General features: G+C 45.1%; 1 protein-coding gene across 3 annotated transcripts in view; it reads right to left on the bottom strand.

Moving 5' to 3' along the window:
• ANO10 (anoctamin 10) overlaps nucleotides 1-17,717 on the bottom strand; it is a 130,466-nt gene that overhangs the window by 25,557 nt on the left and 87,192 nt on the right. For all 3 annotated transcript variants that reach the window (XM_066245359.1, XM_066245357.1, XM_066245358.1), the window contains exon 12: nucleotides 10,195-10,311. In XM_066245359.1, the coding sequence (XP_066101456.1) occupies nucleotides 10,195-10,311 (117 nt within the window). The remainder of the gene's footprint in view (nucleotides 1-10,194; nucleotides 10,312-17,717) is intronic.

The following is a 17,717-nucleotide window of genomic DNA, read 5'->3' as shown; positions in this document are numbered from 1 at the left end:
TTTTGGTGGCTTAAAACAGGCATTTCTCTCTCTTTTTTTTTTTTTTTTTTGTATTTTTCTGAAGCTGGAAACGGGGAGAGACAGTCAGACAGACTCCCGCATGCGTCCGACCAGGATCCACCCGGCACGCCCACCAGGGGCGATGCTCTGACCCTCCGGGACGTCGCTCTGCCGTGACCAGAGCCACTCTAGCGCCTGGGGCAGAGGCCAAGGAGCCATCCCCAGCGCCCGGGCCATCTTTGCTCCAATGGAGCCTTGGCTGCAGGAGGGGAGGAGAGAGACAGAGAGGAAGGAGGGAGGTGGTGGAGAAGCAAATGGGCGCTTCTCCTATGTGCCCTGGCCGGGAATCGAACCCGGGTCCCCAGCCCGCCAGGCCGACGCTCTACCGCTGAACCAACCGGCCAGGGCCAAAACAGGCGTTTCTTATCTCACACTTTCCATGGGTCAGGAATTTGGAAGCAGCTGGTGGCTCTGGCTCAGAGCCTCTTGTAAAGCTGTAGTTAGGTTGTAGGCAGGACCTGCATCCTGAAGGATTGACTAGGATTCAAGGAGGGGATGGCCAACTACAGTCCATAAGCCAAATCTGGCCCACTGATTGTTTTTATAAATAAAGTTTTATTGAAACACAGCCTCTCTCGTTTATGTTAATGTCTATGGCTGCTTCTGCACTACAATAGCAGAAATGAGGACTAGTGGTAGAGACTGTATGGCCCACATACCTCACATATTTACTATCCGACTCTTTACGGAAAAAGTTAAGTTACCAATCCTTAGACTACAGAATGTGCTTCCAAGATGTGTCACTCCTATGGCTGTTGGCAGTAGGCCATGTTCTAGTCATGGGGCTTCTCCACTGGCTGCCCGAGTGCTAGTCTGCAACCTCGGGAGTTCCCTGGGTGAAATCTGAAAATGCACCCAGGCACAAAGGGCAAGGTGGCGCTGGAGAAAGAGGCAGACCATTCCAGCTTGGTAGGTGGCAGCTATCTTGGGAGGCTACAAGACGAGTGGCTCTCTGTACCAGCCCACCAGGATCTAAAAGTTTGCATAGAGGTCGTCATGGGATTCAGTCATGTACACAGACTAGATGGGCTCAACACCACATGATTCTCTCAAGGCTGAGTCCTTAAAACAGCTCCCACTGTAGGAAGAGTGGGCAGAACGTACAATCCAAGGACGGGGAGGGGTGAGCTTCTGACTGCCCCGGTCCAGCTCAGACATCATGTTCTCTTGATGACTTCCTCTAACATTTGACTCTCCACTCAACATGGCAGCAAGCTACCCAAGAGCACGTGCTCCGAGAGGGAGAAGAAGGCAGGAGCCATACCGTGTTTCTTATGACCCAGTCTCAGAGGACACATACCAACATTTCTGCAGCGTTCTGTTGGTGACAGACACCAACCAAGATGCAAGGTGGTGTGGTACTCTACCAGGGAATAAATACTAGAGGGCAGGCAGGGACATTGGGGACCATCTTGGAAGCAGACAACCACAGTTAATGACACTTTCCTTAATCTATTAAATCAGAGTTTGGAACAGGATCAAGGGTTGTGGGTTTTTTTCAACTCTAATATCTGACAATTATATAATGCAGGGAATTTCTGATAATTTATGTTTTTTCACTTCATCATAGAATGTATTCAATATTTGTTGCTGAATTTAAATATCTGTATTTTAATTTTGACTCACGTTATGAATTCAGTATAATTTATTATTTGTGTTCTTCAAGCTATTATTAATGAAAAGTGATTATTTTCCTTTAGTTGGGTAGTATTTCAAAAAGTTCTTAAATTCAAACCATTCTTGTTTTCTGCATTCTATTCTTGTGAGCAGAGGCAAATCACTAAATGTCCTGTTCTTAGGGATTTAAAGTCTAAATTTCTTAGTCTATCAACCATTATATTTTCATCCCATTCTCTAACAGTTTACATTCATTGCATAACATAATATTCAATCATATCTGAGGTTCTGTAGCATTGGAATTCAATGGAAAAATAATACTATTTATTGCATTAAATAAAAGATCTTCTATCTTAGCAATTTACTAGTAATTAAAAGCAAAAGTTAAAAATAAAGTCTGTGGTTTCCTAACATGGTAAGTACTCAATAGTGACTTCCTGAATCCTAAATATAACAGACAATGGATAATTTCAAAGTCAAAGGACTAGAATTTAGTAATAGAAAAAGGCACAAAAGAATGGGGCTTTGACTCATGTTATTTAATTAGACTTCTTCATTCAACAACTATAAATTCTGTGTCTAGAGTAACCCTGTCTTTAGAAAGCTTTTAATCTGGTGGTCACAGACAAATATCTTTCACCTTGATGAAGCAACAATATAGTCTTTCAATATCCTAGAACGTTTGGTAAAAACAACAAGCAAACAGATGCATATATAACTGTCCAGGCATTTACCTGGAAAAAGGAGCTCTGCTCTTACACCTATTTTTGCCCTCAAGACAATGAGATTTTTAATCTCAAGGCAATGGAATTATTAATCTCAAGGCAATGGAATTATTAATCTAGAACAGAATCTGATATTGGAACCCTCAAAACTTTTAATATCTTACCAGGATATATTTTTTCCTTTATAAATATAGGTTTAAGCATTTCTGAAATCTCTAGAATTTATTATAGGGTGAGGGTGACTTTTATTCTTCACAAATACAGACACATTATAATGACATGGTGAGCAAGGTCCAAAGCACGGGGTGTCACTTCCCCAGCACAGTCCACCTGGGGCCCTTCTGTGGGAAGAGTCGGGGCTGCCACACCCCTCCGCCAGCCCTGCTCCTGACCTGTCACACGCGGACTAGGAAAATGCTAAATTCTATTCTGTTTCCTGGCCTATGCGGTAATTTTTATAAGTGAAATCTGGTTCTGACTTGGCCATGTTTCTTACACGTGGGAAAATAAGATATACACATTTTCAATTTTTCTTAAAAAAACAGGAAAATGGGTAGTAATTAAGTAGAAATCTACCAGCAATGTCAAAAATGATGGGAAGCTTTCTAGAGCTTTAGGGAAGCATCTTATTTTAACGTCTGGATGCCTCTGTGTACGTCACAGAACTTTTCTCTAGTGAGAACTAAGAATGCTGGGAAAAGGTCTACACAACAAGTGTAAGGAAAGGATTGTTCCAAAGACTGAGTTTGTGCAAAATAAACTACTGTACTTTAGAATTCTATCTGGCTTGATTTGGGGTTTACAGTCTTTTTGGGAGCCACATTTGTTACTAATGTCAATCACAGTCTTTTGGGGGAAGAAAAGGGGGAATCTGAGCTTTCTCAAGGCTGAATGCAGGGTCCTTATAAAGTGCTCACATACAATTCCTCAGAATGCGCTCTCTTCCCTAGTGATCCCAGGAAGGCATGTGACCTCACTGTTCCCATTTTTGCCAGAGTACCTATTTTGAGATTTTTCTTTTTTTGTCCCAGGACATCATTTGTCATTTACTTAATATATTAGCTTCTCAAGTAGGCAGGCGCCAACAAATTCAGTTTGATTCAGTGGAGAGTATTCAGCGTCTACTGGGCATCAGCCCTTGCGCTGGTGGGGCCGCAGCAGTGAGACGTCACCTGGCCAAGGGCAGTGAGGTGAATGCATAGAAATGGCACCGGGTCCCTCCCTCACACAGGAAGGGAAGGCTGCCCCCGGGGTGGGCGGCTCTGGGAAGCTGATGGCAGGGTCCTGATGTCACAGGGCTGGGAACCCAGGAGCTACACAAGCTGCCAGCCAATGGGAAGAGGAGGAAGTGGCAGGAGAGGGCTGAAGAGGCGCCAGGGCCAGTACTTGTTACAGCGTTCACCACCTTTGAAGGAAGTCAGCATTGGGAATTGGAAATAAATCATGTGCAAATGGCCAAAGACCCTCCCCACGGCCTGTTCTGAGGAGTCACCGCTCAGGCAGAAGGCTCAGAATACTGTCTCGCTCATGAGTCCCCTCGCCAGCTCTCACTGCCCTCCATTATTATTACTGTCCAACCACTCAGGTCAAGAAAAATGTCGGGCTGCCACAAAGGTGGGACTGTGACTGTCATCTAATGCAGTTTTATGGTACCATTTTATCCCAGAATTCCTCCGGGTTCGCCCAGTGATGCAGGGCACCCATGCAGGAGGTGGTCCTCCCCTCCATCGCCATCGCTATCACCATCACCATCACCACTGTCCTCTCTGCCTGCCCTGCCCTCCTCCCACTGTATCTTATTCACACTGTCTCACTCCAGCCTCACTCGACCCTACAGGGAGGCACCATTTTCCTTGGATTCGTTTCAGTGTTGGGGACATTATGACACAGAAAGATGTAGTCACTCATCCGGAAGCTGCACAGCGCTGTGAGACAAACACCTGGCACAGGACAACGTGACAGACCAGCTCAGAGGGCCACCCGAACTCCCGAAACACTAAGCTCTGGTTTACCTTTACCTGCGCCTACTGGGCTGGGACCTGACTCGGTGCTGGGAAAGGGACCACCTTTGCCCCAAGGACCAAGGGGCCCGCAATGCCCACCCCTGGCTTTCTCAGAAGCCAGTTCTTTATGTGGATGCAACATTTCATTCGGACAGATCAATGTGATTACATACTCAATAGTCAAAGACTTGAAACCCTGACTCTGTGTGGAGCTTCTAACTTTCCATTAAAAATGCTTATTTACCATAACTTGAAAGCACAGATGCAGGGAAAGAAAAGTCCAGAGGCTCCCGGGAACTGCTGGGACGGGTTAACTACACCTAGCCCTAGAAAACAGACCTCACTTCATGCAGGCTGGCCGGTGCCTGCCCTGTCAAGGGTCCCAGGCCGATCCACAGCCACTGAGGGCTATAATTAGCATTGTGCTATCTTCTCAGTCCTTATCTTGTTCTTTCAACTGATTTCCTAGGCTGTTCTCTTTCTCAAAGGCTCCATTTGGACCCAGCCTTCGGCTTCTGTGGGTGCGGCTCCTGCTCCCTCCAGGCTCCTGCTCCCTCCGGCTCCGGGCTCCCTCCCCACTCAGGGAGGGCTGGCTGCCCAGCGGCCAGTTCAAGTGGCCACTTAACAGAGGGCGTTGTGTCCCTCCAGGTCAACCCACCCAGCGACTCCTTTCTATTTTTAATTAGATCTTAAAATTACTGCGAGTTAAATAAATCAATTTGAAAAGAAATAAAAGGGAATCACTAAGCCCTGGCCGGTTGGCTCAGCGGTAGAGCGTCGGCCTAGCGTGCGGAGGACCCGGGTTCGATTCCCGGCCAGGGCACATAGGAGAAGCGCCCATTTGCTTCTCCACCCCTCCGCCGCGCCTTCCTCTCTGTCTCTCTCTTCCCCTCCCACAGCCAAGGCTCCATTGGAGCAAAAGATGGCCCGGGCGCTGGGGATGGCTCTGTGGCCTCTGCCCCAGGCGCTAGAGTGGCTCTGGTCGCAATATGGCGACACCCAGGAGGGTCGCAACATGGCGACGCCCAGGATGGGCAGAGCATCGCCCCCTGGTGGGCAGAGCGTCGCCCCCTGGTGGGCGTGCCGGGTGGATCCCGGTCGGGCGCATGCGGGAGTCTGTCTGACTGTCTCTCCCTGTTTCCAGCTTCAGAAAAATGAAAAAAAAAAAAAAAAGGGAATCACTAAGATGATATTTACTGTCTAGAATTCTTTGTAAAGGTCTCATCGCTGAAAATGCCCTTTGAAAGCAAACAGCTGCCTCGCTAAGTAGATCTATTTTACCCACATATTTAGAAACACCGCAGTTTCCCACCCGACACTGAAGAGAACTGCTTTCTGAGCCTTTGCTCATCACTCCCACCCTCCCTGTGCCCTGCCACACCCAGAGGGACCGGCCACTGCAGAGATGAGCAGGGGGACCCAGAGCACTGCTCCACGTGGGCTCCGGGCTCCTGCGGGAGAACCTCTGAGGTGCTGAGTGTGGGCGTGCACTGTGGGAGCCTTCCCACACCCCATGTAGTCCAGCCTTTCTTTAATAAAACAACGCCTGAGGGGCAAAGAGGCTACCTGGCTCATTCCAGTGGCTGAACTTGGCCTAGAACTCACCTGTTCTCAGCAATCACCAGACCCTGCCTGGGTCTTCGCTGAGAGCTGGGGCATGCAGCAACTGGAAGGGTTCTATAAACGTAGGTACCTGCCCCTCACCTCAGATCTAGGGAACAAGACACTTCATGACGTGGGGCCCAGGCACATATATTTTCCAAAAGATCACTCAAGATGCAAAGCCCAATTTAAGAACTCTGATGACTTCAATTTGTCAAGTGTGTGTTGTCTATAAAATGGGAATCGAAAGGTAGCAAATGGGATCAAATGTAAGTTGATCATATGTAATAATTTCTATTGACAAACTTCCTGTCAATTTCTGGCCACTCTATAGTGAGTCTGGAGATAGGCTAGGCACTAATGAGATCTGTCCCTACACATGCCTTCAATAACTCCGTTTTTGATCTGGGTCCTGCCAACTGACCAGAGGACAGGGCAGGCGCTCCCTCTGCCTTGGGAAGAGTCCAGGGAGTCAAGGTGTCGCTTATTTACAAAGCAGATAGTTAAATGCCAGATTTAAAAAAATAAGAAAAATTCTATATCCTAGAAATGTCAATAGTTCAGCAAGTAAACTGAAGGACATGGCAGTTAATTTGAGTTTCTGAAAAGCACAAAGCAGGTGACCTTTCATACTTAGAACCACCTGGACTTTTCTGGGACCTCTAGAGGTGGGAAAGGTGATGACAATCTTTGTCTCTTACCGACAGCAGCCTAAGCGTGGGCCCACACAGCAGCGTCGACCACACACCAGCACCTGACCACGCAGCAGTGGCATGGGCCGGCACAGAGAGAGGAGGGGGCGGCTGAGACAGATCCTCGGCCCAGCTTCCACCCTGGAAACTATATCCCAGATTGTAATTTTTTTTATTTTAATTTTTCCAAAGTGAGAAACAGGGGTGGGGGGCAGACAAACTCCCACATGTGCCTGACCAGGATCCACCCAGCAATGCCCTCTGGAAGAGAGAGATAGAGAAAGGAGAAGGAGAAGGGTGGAGAAGCAGGTGGGTGCTTCTACTGTGTGCCCTGGCCGGGAATCGAACCCGGGACTTCCACACACCGGGCTGACACTGTACCATTGAGCCAACCGGCCAGGGCTCCAGATTGTAATCTTAACCAGTCAGAAGTGGACCAGAGGGACACGTTTCCCTGGTTTGCAGTCAAGGTCCTAAGAAACCCTGACTCCTGCTCTGCTCAACTGACAGAACAGAGACATCTGAGCCACACACGCACTAATCTAAAGTTACCTTTAGTGCAAGCTAGGAACATCCTCTTCGGAGGCATTTGATAAACAGGCTGAGCCAAAACCTTTTAGACATCTCTGTCCGCCCAGAACTTTAACAGCAAAATCTGCATCCAAATCACGTTTTTCTTAGAGGGTGATGCTAATCAGAGAATCACATCTATGTCCTCAGGAGAAAAAAGCCCAGAGAGACTTAAAATCTTTTAGATTTTTTTTTTTTTAAATAATAGGAGATTGGTCTTTAGTTAGCAGTTCTGAACGAAGATGAGTGTAAATATGGTTTGTCTTTGAATTTGGGCTTTGCTTCACTGTCAGGTAGGGCGAATCTGAAGGTTCGGAAATCCAGGGGCGGAGATGATTGGAGAGATCACTTAGCCAAATTCATAAACATGAATATCTGTGAGTCTCCCCAAAACAAACATAACAGCTCTGTAGTAGGACTTTTAGGTCAGTATATTTAGTAACGTGAGACATGTTAATACCCAACATCAGTAAAGACCCTGTGCTCTTACAACCTCATGACAGTGTGACATTCTAGTGAGAGGAACGCTACTCTAGCACTGAGGAGCCCCGGCTCTGGTCTTGACCTGGAGAAGGTGTGTACCCACCAGCCAGGAAGCTTCCTAGGAGTGTAGCCAATGGACAATGACAGTGCTTACAATTTAAATTTTTTTGCTTACATACCCCCTAAAATTTTGGGGTGCTACGTGCCCTCCCACACAATTTTAAGTTGGTATCTAAAATTTTCATCAAAAATTAAATAGCTGCAAAAATGTATTTTCTAGCATATTGTAAACAGCAACACTTTTTTTTTTTTTTTTTTTTGCACTTTTCTTTAGCTGGAAACAGGGAGAGACAGTCAGACAGACTCCCGCATGCGCCCGACCGGGATCCACCCGGCACGCCCACCAGGGGGCGATGCTCTGCCCACCAGGGGGCGATGCTCTGCCCATCCTGGGCGTCGCCATGTTGCGACCCTCCTGGGTGTCGCCATGTTGCGACCAGAGCCACTCTAGCGCCTGGGGCAGAGGCCACAGAGCCATCCCCAGCGCCCGGGCCATTTTTGCTCCAATGGAGCCTTGGCTGCGGGAGGGGAAGAGAGAGACAGAGAGGAAGGCGCGGCGGAGGGGTGGAGAAGCAAATGGGCGCTTCTCCTATGTGCCCTGGCCGGGAATCGAACCCGGGTCCTCCGCACGCTAGGCCGACGCTCTACCGCTGAGCCAACCGGCCAGGGCCAACAGCAACACTTAAAAATAAATTATTAGATTACTTTTAAAGATATCAAAGTCTAATAAATATCACAGTAATGTGATATCTACCATCATACATTTAACAAATACACGAATATGCTTAATTAATGGTAACAATTTTATCTTTCCTTTTTTTCCTATTTGAAATCACTCTTTCCACTTCTCCCAAAGAAATTTATCCTACCAAAACATGCTTGAAAGTATCAATCACTTTTCATACATCAATAATATGCTCATAAATGGGAATTTATAAGTTTAAAAAATGTCTTGTGCTATAAGTGTTTAAAATTTTCTTCTGGACTGACAGATCATTACAATTATTATTGACACATAAGTGATTTTTTAAATTATATAAATATAATACACATTTGATGAACAATTACTGGATGTAAGTTTCTAGATACATTTTGGAAACGCAATTCTTAAGACGATCTGGTTTTGGTGGGCGGGAGATTGGGGTGCCTTCACTGAATGCTGCTTCACCCCTGCCACCTCTGTCCTGAAAGGCTCTGTCACCTGGGAGGCTGGCTTTCACCCTGGGGACAAGGCACATGACAGGGTTCAAGACAGTAAGGTGTGTGCCTTCCTTCTACAAAGTGGGAGGAGGACAAGTGTAAAAGGGGAGGTGACACGGACAGCCAGGACACGTGGCATCCTCAGGCAACTATGTTTCAGGAAGGAGGACACGCTTAGGCTGAGGATGAGAACACCGAGGCCGGACAACCGTCTGCGGCCACGTGCTCCCGGCAGAGTCGGGGCTGTACTCGGCCTACTCCTCTCCGCCTCCTGCCCGGCGCCCCTGCGGTCTCAGCCGCTCCTTTACGTGAGAGCTGAGCAAATCCTTTAGGAGACTGAAGGGGGCACCCGGTTAACAGCCTCCAGGCCTGTCCTGTCTTGGGTCCCTCTGACCTTACGGGAGGAACTGACAAGCAAACTCCACTTGCTTAATATCACATCTGGGTTTCCCCACTTGATTCGCGGCCTCAAGCTTTACGGGGAAAATACATATTGTATGAAAATAAATTTTACTCTAAAGATTTTATCTGATGTTTAAATATTTTTTTAAAAACATGTATATGAATATTTGTAAAAAAAAAGAAAAGATGGGGGGGGAGGAATGTGAGAGAGGGAGGTGCCCGGGAGTCTGGAATGGCCCTGGGGAAGCTGAGCTCTTCACAGGGACCTGAGGGAGAACTGGCGAATCCCAACATGGCATTTTTATTCTTTCTCCCCCCCCCCTTTTCTTTATATACTTATATATTCTGGGTCTCTAGTATAATGTAAAAGTCCTTGGGAAGAGGCTTCTACTTTTTTGCATTTTTTGCTGTTTCTGCCCACACTTTTGTTCCTGCTTCCTGTTTCCGGGGCAGGCAGATTTAGAAACCGCGGGGAGCAGCCCCAGGGTGACTGTTGGAAAGCTCTCCTGTTTGCTGAATGCCAGCTCATCCTGTATGTAACATGGCTTGACTATTTTTGTCTTGCTTATTTGGTGCACTAAACCTATCCTGTTGTTCGCTCAGATGATCAGGATTTTGGTTCCATCCTGCCATCCTCACCTGGAGTCTTCTATATTCATGTCACTTGGTAAGGTCCAGGCGGAAGGGCAAGCAGAGAGAGAGCCCTCTGAACTCCCTGGCCCACTCCTGGCGTTGGCTAAAGAAATACCTTTGCTCTCCGGACGGGACGGCTGCCCTTACCTGCTGCTTTAGCGCTTCCAAAGATTCAAACTCCAGTCTGGCCAGTTTCATCTGGATGTGCCGTGGTTTGTCGGGGATGGCAAACGCAAGTATGAACTTAACAGCCAGGAGGGCGTGCTGAAACAAGAAAAAGCGCGTGTTGGTGTGCTCCATCAGACCATGTGTGCAAGGGAACGGATTAGTAGCTAAGCACTCTGAGAGCCTTCCCATTCATCTCAGGCAGTTTCTAATTACTGGCCTGTAAGGTATCAAAGATCAATCAAGCCCATGAGTTATATTTAGTCCTCCCCACTCTGGCTCATTCAATAATTACTGACTGACTTTGCTTTATTCTCTTAAAAATCAGTTATTCCCTTAAATTGAAACCATAGGCTACCCTCAATGTTTTATAGAAAAAATAAAGATTATTCTGGGAAGTCTTCCACAATTTTTTTTTCAATCTGTGTCTTTTTTTTTTTTTTTTTTGTATTTTTCTGAAGCTGGAAACGGGGAGGCAGTCAGACAGACTCCTGCATGCGCCGGACCGGGATCCACCTGGCATGACCACCAGGGGGCGATGCTCTGCCCATCTGAGGCGTTGCTCTGTTGCAACCAGGGCCATTCTTAAACACCAGGTGCCTTTGAACCTTCTGTATCCTCATTAGTGTCTGATATATCATGAAATGATAATCAATAAATGCTGATGAATTGATTGATGGGGTGATATACTACTTTATGCTACGGACTCCAAATACTATAGGGCACATATACAGAAATGTAGAGTGTATCCTTTGTAATTGGTAGAGTATACCTATTATACCGTGGGAAACTTACAACTTGGCCATTTTATTTCCCCTCTACCTCAACATTACAGAGAAGTTCCCTATAATACAAAGATAAGAGGTTTATAATTATGCTTCTTTCTCTGCAGAACAGAAATTAGCCAACAGGACTGTTTCCATTGGTAAGCCTGTTCCGAGATGCACAGCCTCAACTTACTGATGGTTTTACAATTCCGGCATCATTCTGTGACCCAGGATCAACACCCACAGAAATCCGAACTATCAAGAAAATCAAGTTTGAAATATCGAAAGTTGGGAAATACTTTTAAAGGTAAGAAATAAGTAAAAGGCATTAAGAAAAACCAGTAAAGGAGATGGAACAGCCTCTAAGAAATGTTACATTGAATTACTAACAACAACAAAAAGTGACCACTGAAAAAAATTAAATGAATTTTTTTACTGTGATTTTTTTTCAAAAGGAGGATGAAGGGCCAAGAACAATAACATGGGACCATCTCTGGGGAGATGCATGAAGTAATGGAGAGTCACCATCACACAGAACAAGCAATAACACAGGACTATCTCTGGGGAGATGCATGAGATAACGAAGAGAGTCAGTGTCACACCAGAACAGGCAGTAATTCAACGCAAAGACTTCAAGTCGGCAGAGCCTCGGGCAGGCCAGGCACGGCCCGCTATCAACAAGGGACCGGCCGCAGCCCAGCGAGGGGCGGCCTTCACGGGAACAAGACAGCCGTGACCAAAGAAGGCATTGGAAGGTGTTGGTCTGGTGCCTATTGTGAGAAAAAAGTAGAAATACAGCACGGATCAGACAACGTCATGTCACAATTCTCAACTAATTGAATTAAATGAACAGAAACTGGAATGTAATCTACAAAGAAAAAATGAATAATTCAGAAAAGGTTATATACTGCGCCATTATTTCATTCCACTAGAATACTGAGATACAATTTCACTTAAGCTCTGCAGTGGAAATATTAGACAAGAAATAAACAAATTAGTGTATGAAAAGAAATCTTCCATATTTTTCTGAAACTGTGTGTCCTCCTGTTGCCAGCGCCCCACCAGGACCCAGTCTCTGGCCTCCTTCAATCTCTCCTAATAAATCTGTACCCATTTTTCTTCTTCGGAGTCTCAGTGGGAATTGGCGAGGAAACAGGCCCTGTTTCCCTTCGACAAAAGGTGCTTGCAACTTGTGTCAACCCTGCACATCGGTTTTCTTTGGATGGTGGCACAGTGGGTGATCTCTTTATATTTGTTTCTTTTACATGGAAAAAACCCATGTGACAAAGAACACAGGGTTTCCTCACTGAACAAATGAGTTACACACGCCCCGTCAGGCTCCCAACCTGCCCATCTGGTCACAACTGAACATATGATGAGTCAACAGACCAAAGCCAGACGACTTGTGACTGAGAGAGTCTGGCAATCACTTTTCACTCATTCATTCTACAAACCCACAGACAGCACTTATAAAGGGCCAGGCTGCTCCGATGGTGGCCTTCTCCCACCGCATCCTTACCTCGCACAGCTCCTGTCACGATTATTCTTCCCCGCCCTCCCCACTTGGCTACGCATCCAGAAGTTCCCCTGATTTTATAGGTGGGTTTGGTTTAAACACATCATTTTAGAGAAATGAGAACACCCTTGAGAGGTTTAAGGAGCATCACCATTCACAGATACCTAGTAATGAATTCATTAGCTGGTGCTAATCAACTCTTTCTCTGTGTCCTGCCCCCACCCCCAACAACTCTGAGTACTGCGGGGAGGGGTGGGGTGGGGTGGGAGGACACCATAGCTTCAGTAGGTACCTTGAAGCAGGTCCCCTTATGGGAAGGAAGAGGGTTAAAGAGAAGCAGAAGAGCCAACATTGTCTCAATGGTCAGAAAGAGAATTCAGCCTCCACCAAGTTTCAAAGGGCTAATCTAAAATCTCTGTTTACATTTTCCATACAGCAAATCTGTTTCAAGACTAGAAACGGCTTTATGCTACCGGAACTGAGAAAAAAACTTATAAAAAGCAGTTTAGCTATTTTTACTTGTTTCTGTAAATAAAAGAAAACCTAAGATGAAACACGAATCTGCACAGATTCGAAGAAAAACACACTCGAAATGAATAGCTGGGTGGGCTTTCCATAGCCTATGAAAAAAGATGACAAGTTCTGGGCCTCGATTGTGATTCTTCACCAACAATCTCCTTTTCAAGTAAAACTCACACAATTATTATCTTAAACAAAGTAAAGGAGAAAAGAAACACGATGGAGGGGAGAGAGGGGCAGAATTTTAAAGCTAATAAATACAAAGAAGTTGGCTCTCTATAACAATCCTCTTCAAGCACTGATGATAGGGTGCCTTAGATGAGAAAGGAAAAAGAATAGGACCGAGGAGAATGGCTCTCACAGGGGAAATGCCTCCTGGTGCCAGCAGCCAAGTCCTGCCTGCTCCGCCAGCAGCGTGTCCCGCACCTTTGTCACGGCAGGACTGTCAAACTCTGGGGAGTCTCACGCCAGGTGCACAAGGAGTGAGCAGAACCATTTTATTTAACAAAAACTAGAAAACTCATGATCTGATCGACAGTAGCAGCAGTAGCAGCTGTGTTTATAGCAGCGTGTCCCCAACCCTCTGTTCTGAAATAGAAAATGCAAATCAGAGTTGAATTCTTGAAATTCTGAGAAGTTAATTTGATTTCTACAGTGGTGTGTCTGTCACAGAACCTCTTTCCACTTGGATCCAGCCAGCACTGAATAAAAGACACTCCTTCAAAAAAGCATCCTCACCAGGCAAATTACATGCGAATTAATAACAAATGGTTAATGGAGCCAAGATTGAAAAAAATACATAGAATTAGTATCTTAAGGAGAAAAACTTCAGAAGTTTTCACTTTAAGAAGGTAGCCCTCACGTCTACTTCTTTGACCACCCCAGGGCCCCCTGCAATGACAGGAGAATATAATCGAAAAATCTGAGACTGGAAAACAAGAGACTTTGCCAGAACTTGATGGAGTAGAAAGTGTAGCTCTAGTCTCCTGAGATAAAGGAACGACTTCCCAAAGGAGCCTCAGATTGGGGCCAATGTCATGTTAAACCCCCCAGAAGGAAAGGAGTGGGCCAGGGAGTCAGCACCAAAGTGAATACATTAGAGCAGTGCTTTTCCACTGCTGATCCATGGACTGACACCAGTCTGCCCGACATCTTGTGCCGGTCCATGAAAGAGGTAACCGCCCTCCACTCCCTTGTGTAGGGGTGTTAGACCCAAGAGAGAAGATGAGCCCAAGGTCAGAGTAGACTCCTACTCAAAGACTTGAAGACCAGAGTGATGTTAGCAGATGGCAGGATGAGAGGCCCAACCTTGTTCCCTCACAGAGACATCAACTTAACAGCAATATATGGTCCAATAAGCATATATGGGAGCTCCGGAAACTAGTGAAGAAGTTGTAGTACCCCAGGCAAGCACAAAGCCAAGAACAGCTTCATTGAAATAAGAAAAACCACTGGCTTTCACCTATGACAGCCCTTTCTCCAAGCTGGCACAGCTGAGCACAATTGGGAGAAAACACCCAATTCTCAGCTTCTCCCTAAGGAGGAAAAGAGAAGAGCAGGACAGCCATCTAATTTTACAGTTTTTCAGCAAACTGCCCTAGGGACTGGTTTCTCTCTCACTAGACCTGGAGTACTAGAGAGGACCTGGCATACTTTGGATGCTTGGAGGCTGCCAAGAACAAAGGAGAGTTTGGTGGCTTGTTGAAAGTACTGGAGAACCCGCAGTACTGCACACAGACACCAGAGGGAGCAGAAGATCACAAACTCCTAAAAAGGAAACTGCCAAACCTCCCTAATTAAGAAATTACATGCACAAGCCCAGGGAAGACACACACCCAGAAAAAGTTTGAGGCATCCCCAGATCTCTGGCTGGGCTGGCTGATGGAGGTCTTTTCTGTACAAAGCTAATCATCTATACAGACTGGGTGATGTGTCCATTTCTTCAATGGCCCAAATCTCAGCAAAAATAACAAGACACATAGAAAAACAGGGAAACATATACAATCAAAGTAAAATAATAAATTTTGAACAACCCCCCCCTAAAATAGAGATCTGACAAATAATTCAAAACAATCATCTTAAAGAAGCCCAACAAATTTGAAGAGAACACAAACAACTACCTGAAATCAAGAAAATGATACATGAAAAAAAATGAGAACAACAACAAAGAGATAGAAACTATAAAAAAGAAGCAAACAGAAATTCTGAAGCCAAAGAATGAGTGCTATAATTGAGTCACAAATTTACTGGAAGGGTTCAATAGCAGACAGGATCAAGAAGAAGAAAAAATCAGCGAACTTGAATACAGGTCATTTGAAATTACAGAGTAAAAGGCAAAAAAAAGAATGAAGAAAGATAAGGAATGCCTAAGGGACTTTAGGGACATCAACAAGCAGATCAATACATGCATAATGGGAGTCTCAGAAAGAGAAGACAAAGAGAAAGATGCCAAAAGCTTTTATTTAAAGAAACAATGGTCAAAACTCCCTAAATCTGAGGAAGGAAATAAAATCTAAATTCAAGAAGCTCAAAAGATTCCAAGATAAACCCAAAAAGGCCCATACCAAGACATACTGTAATCAAACTGTTAAAAGACAAAGAAAGACTCTTGAGAGCAGCAAGACAAATGTTGTAAGGGAGCTTCCATAAATTAGAGGATTTTTTAGCAGAAATAATACAGGCCAGAAGAGAGATAATATATTCAAAGTGCTGAAAGAATAAACTTGCCAAAAAAAGAATGCTATATCCAGCAAAACCATCAATCAGAAATGAAAGAGTCTCTGACTGGTGGTGGGACAATGGATAGTGTTGACTTGAGATGCTGAGGTCCCAGGTTTGAGACCCCAAGGTCACTGGCTTGAGCGCAGGCTCACCAGCTTGAGCATGGGGTTGCTGGCGTGAGTGTGGGATCATAGACATGATCCCATGGTCTCTGGCTTGAGCAAGGAGTCACTGGCTCAGCTGGAGCCCTCCCCCCCCCCATCAAGGCACACATAAGAAGCAATCAATGAAGAACAACTAAAGTGCTACAACTATGAGTTGATGCTTTTCATCTCTCTCCCTTTCTCTCTCTCTCTCTCTCTCTCTCTCTCTCATTAAAGGTTTTTCAAGATAAACAAAAGCTTAAGGAAATGCATCACCACTAGACCTACTTTACAACAAATGCTCCCAGGAGTCCATCAAAGTGAAATGAAAGGATGGATGATTGACATCAACACAAAAGTATATGAAAATATAAAGCTCTCTGGTGAAGGTAAATATATCAACATACAGGGTCTTGTAATACTGTAATGATGGTGTCTACATCACTTTTAATTCTGGTGTAGAATTTTAAGGAGAGAAGCATCAATAATATGTATGTGAATGAATACAAAATATAAATATTTGTGACACTGATAACCTATATAGGGGGAGGTGTGAAGGAGCAGAGATTCTGTATGTGACTGAAGTTTTTATCAGTTAAAATAGATGGTTATAACTATACGATGTTTTAGGTGCTCCCCACGGTAACCACAAAAAAAAATACCTACAGAAGATACACAAAAGAAAAACGACAAAGAAATCAAAGCAAGTCACTACAAAAAAAAATCAATTTTTGAAGGCATGAAGAGAGGACAAGAGGGGACCTTGTCCTCTACATACTATACTACAAAACATATAGTATGTTTTGTAACTATAAAACATACAAAAAACAATTAATGAAAGTAATAGTAACTTTGTTATTATCAGTAATTAGTTAAAATGTAAATAAACTCCCTCATCAAAAGACACAGAGTGGCTGGATGGATATAAAAACAAGATCTAACTATATGCTACCTACAAGAGACTCCTTTTAGAAGTACAGACACACGTAAAATAAAAGGGAAAGGATGGAAAAAAGATATTCCCTGCAAACAGAGGAGGAAGTATCACAAATTTGGCTTTGTCTCAGTAACACAATAGATTAGAGTCTTCTGTGAAGTTTTAAAGGAGGCTCCGCGTGCAGTGTCTCCAGATCCTGACACCTGGGGCGTCACTGACGGGCTGACAGATGCCATCGGGCCGGGCAGCACCTGCGACACCAGCTCATTGTGCTCCTGCCTGAGGTCTGCACCTGGAGCACCGAGTGTGCACACAGGCATCACGGGAGCCGCCAGCCTGGACCACTGCTCTGTCTGCACGGGCTATTTCGTTTCCCAAGATCAGTCAAGTGAATGAGAAGTTGGGCTTAAAAGGTTCGTGGAAAGCTGAAATTTTAAAAAAGCAATGGGCCAATCTTAGGAGAGTCAATTAAAACTATGAGAGAAGTAAGAGTGATTACTGTAAAAACTCAAAAAGTTACATTACCTCTTCTTCCTCTATCTCACCACTTAACAGAACAATGGCTTGGGGGGAAAAAAAGTCAGTTAGACCAAATGAATACAAGGAAATAATTTTAAAGGTTGCAAATAATTACACTGAATGTCTTACCCTCTCTTCCTTTTAAAAACATAACCTTCATTGTAGGGATTCGCTAAGAGAAGCAGCTCATCAATAAGGAAAGGGCACTAGAGACGGGGTTGTCATTCGTCACTGGGATGAGAAAGAGGGCCTCCAAGGCTTTGGCAACCCCTGCATCTCCAAAGAGCACATCCTACCCAGCGTGTGAGCGGGTCACACGTGTCACGGTAGTTCTCCCAGCAAAGCCACAGTTCGCATACGGCGCAGTTTGGGGCCGGATCTGA

The sequence above is a fragment of the Saccopteryx bilineata genome, chromosome 10, assembly GCF_036850765.1.
Source record: "Saccopteryx bilineata isolate mSacBil1 chromosome 10, mSacBil1_pri_phased_curated, whole genome shotgun sequence".
Classification (NCBI taxonomy): domain Eukaryota; kingdom Metazoa; phylum Chordata; class Mammalia; order Chiroptera; family Emballonuridae; genus Saccopteryx; species Saccopteryx bilineata.
The sequence above is the reverse complement of the archived record's forward strand: the minus strand, read 5'-3'. Positions and strand labels throughout refer to the sequence as shown.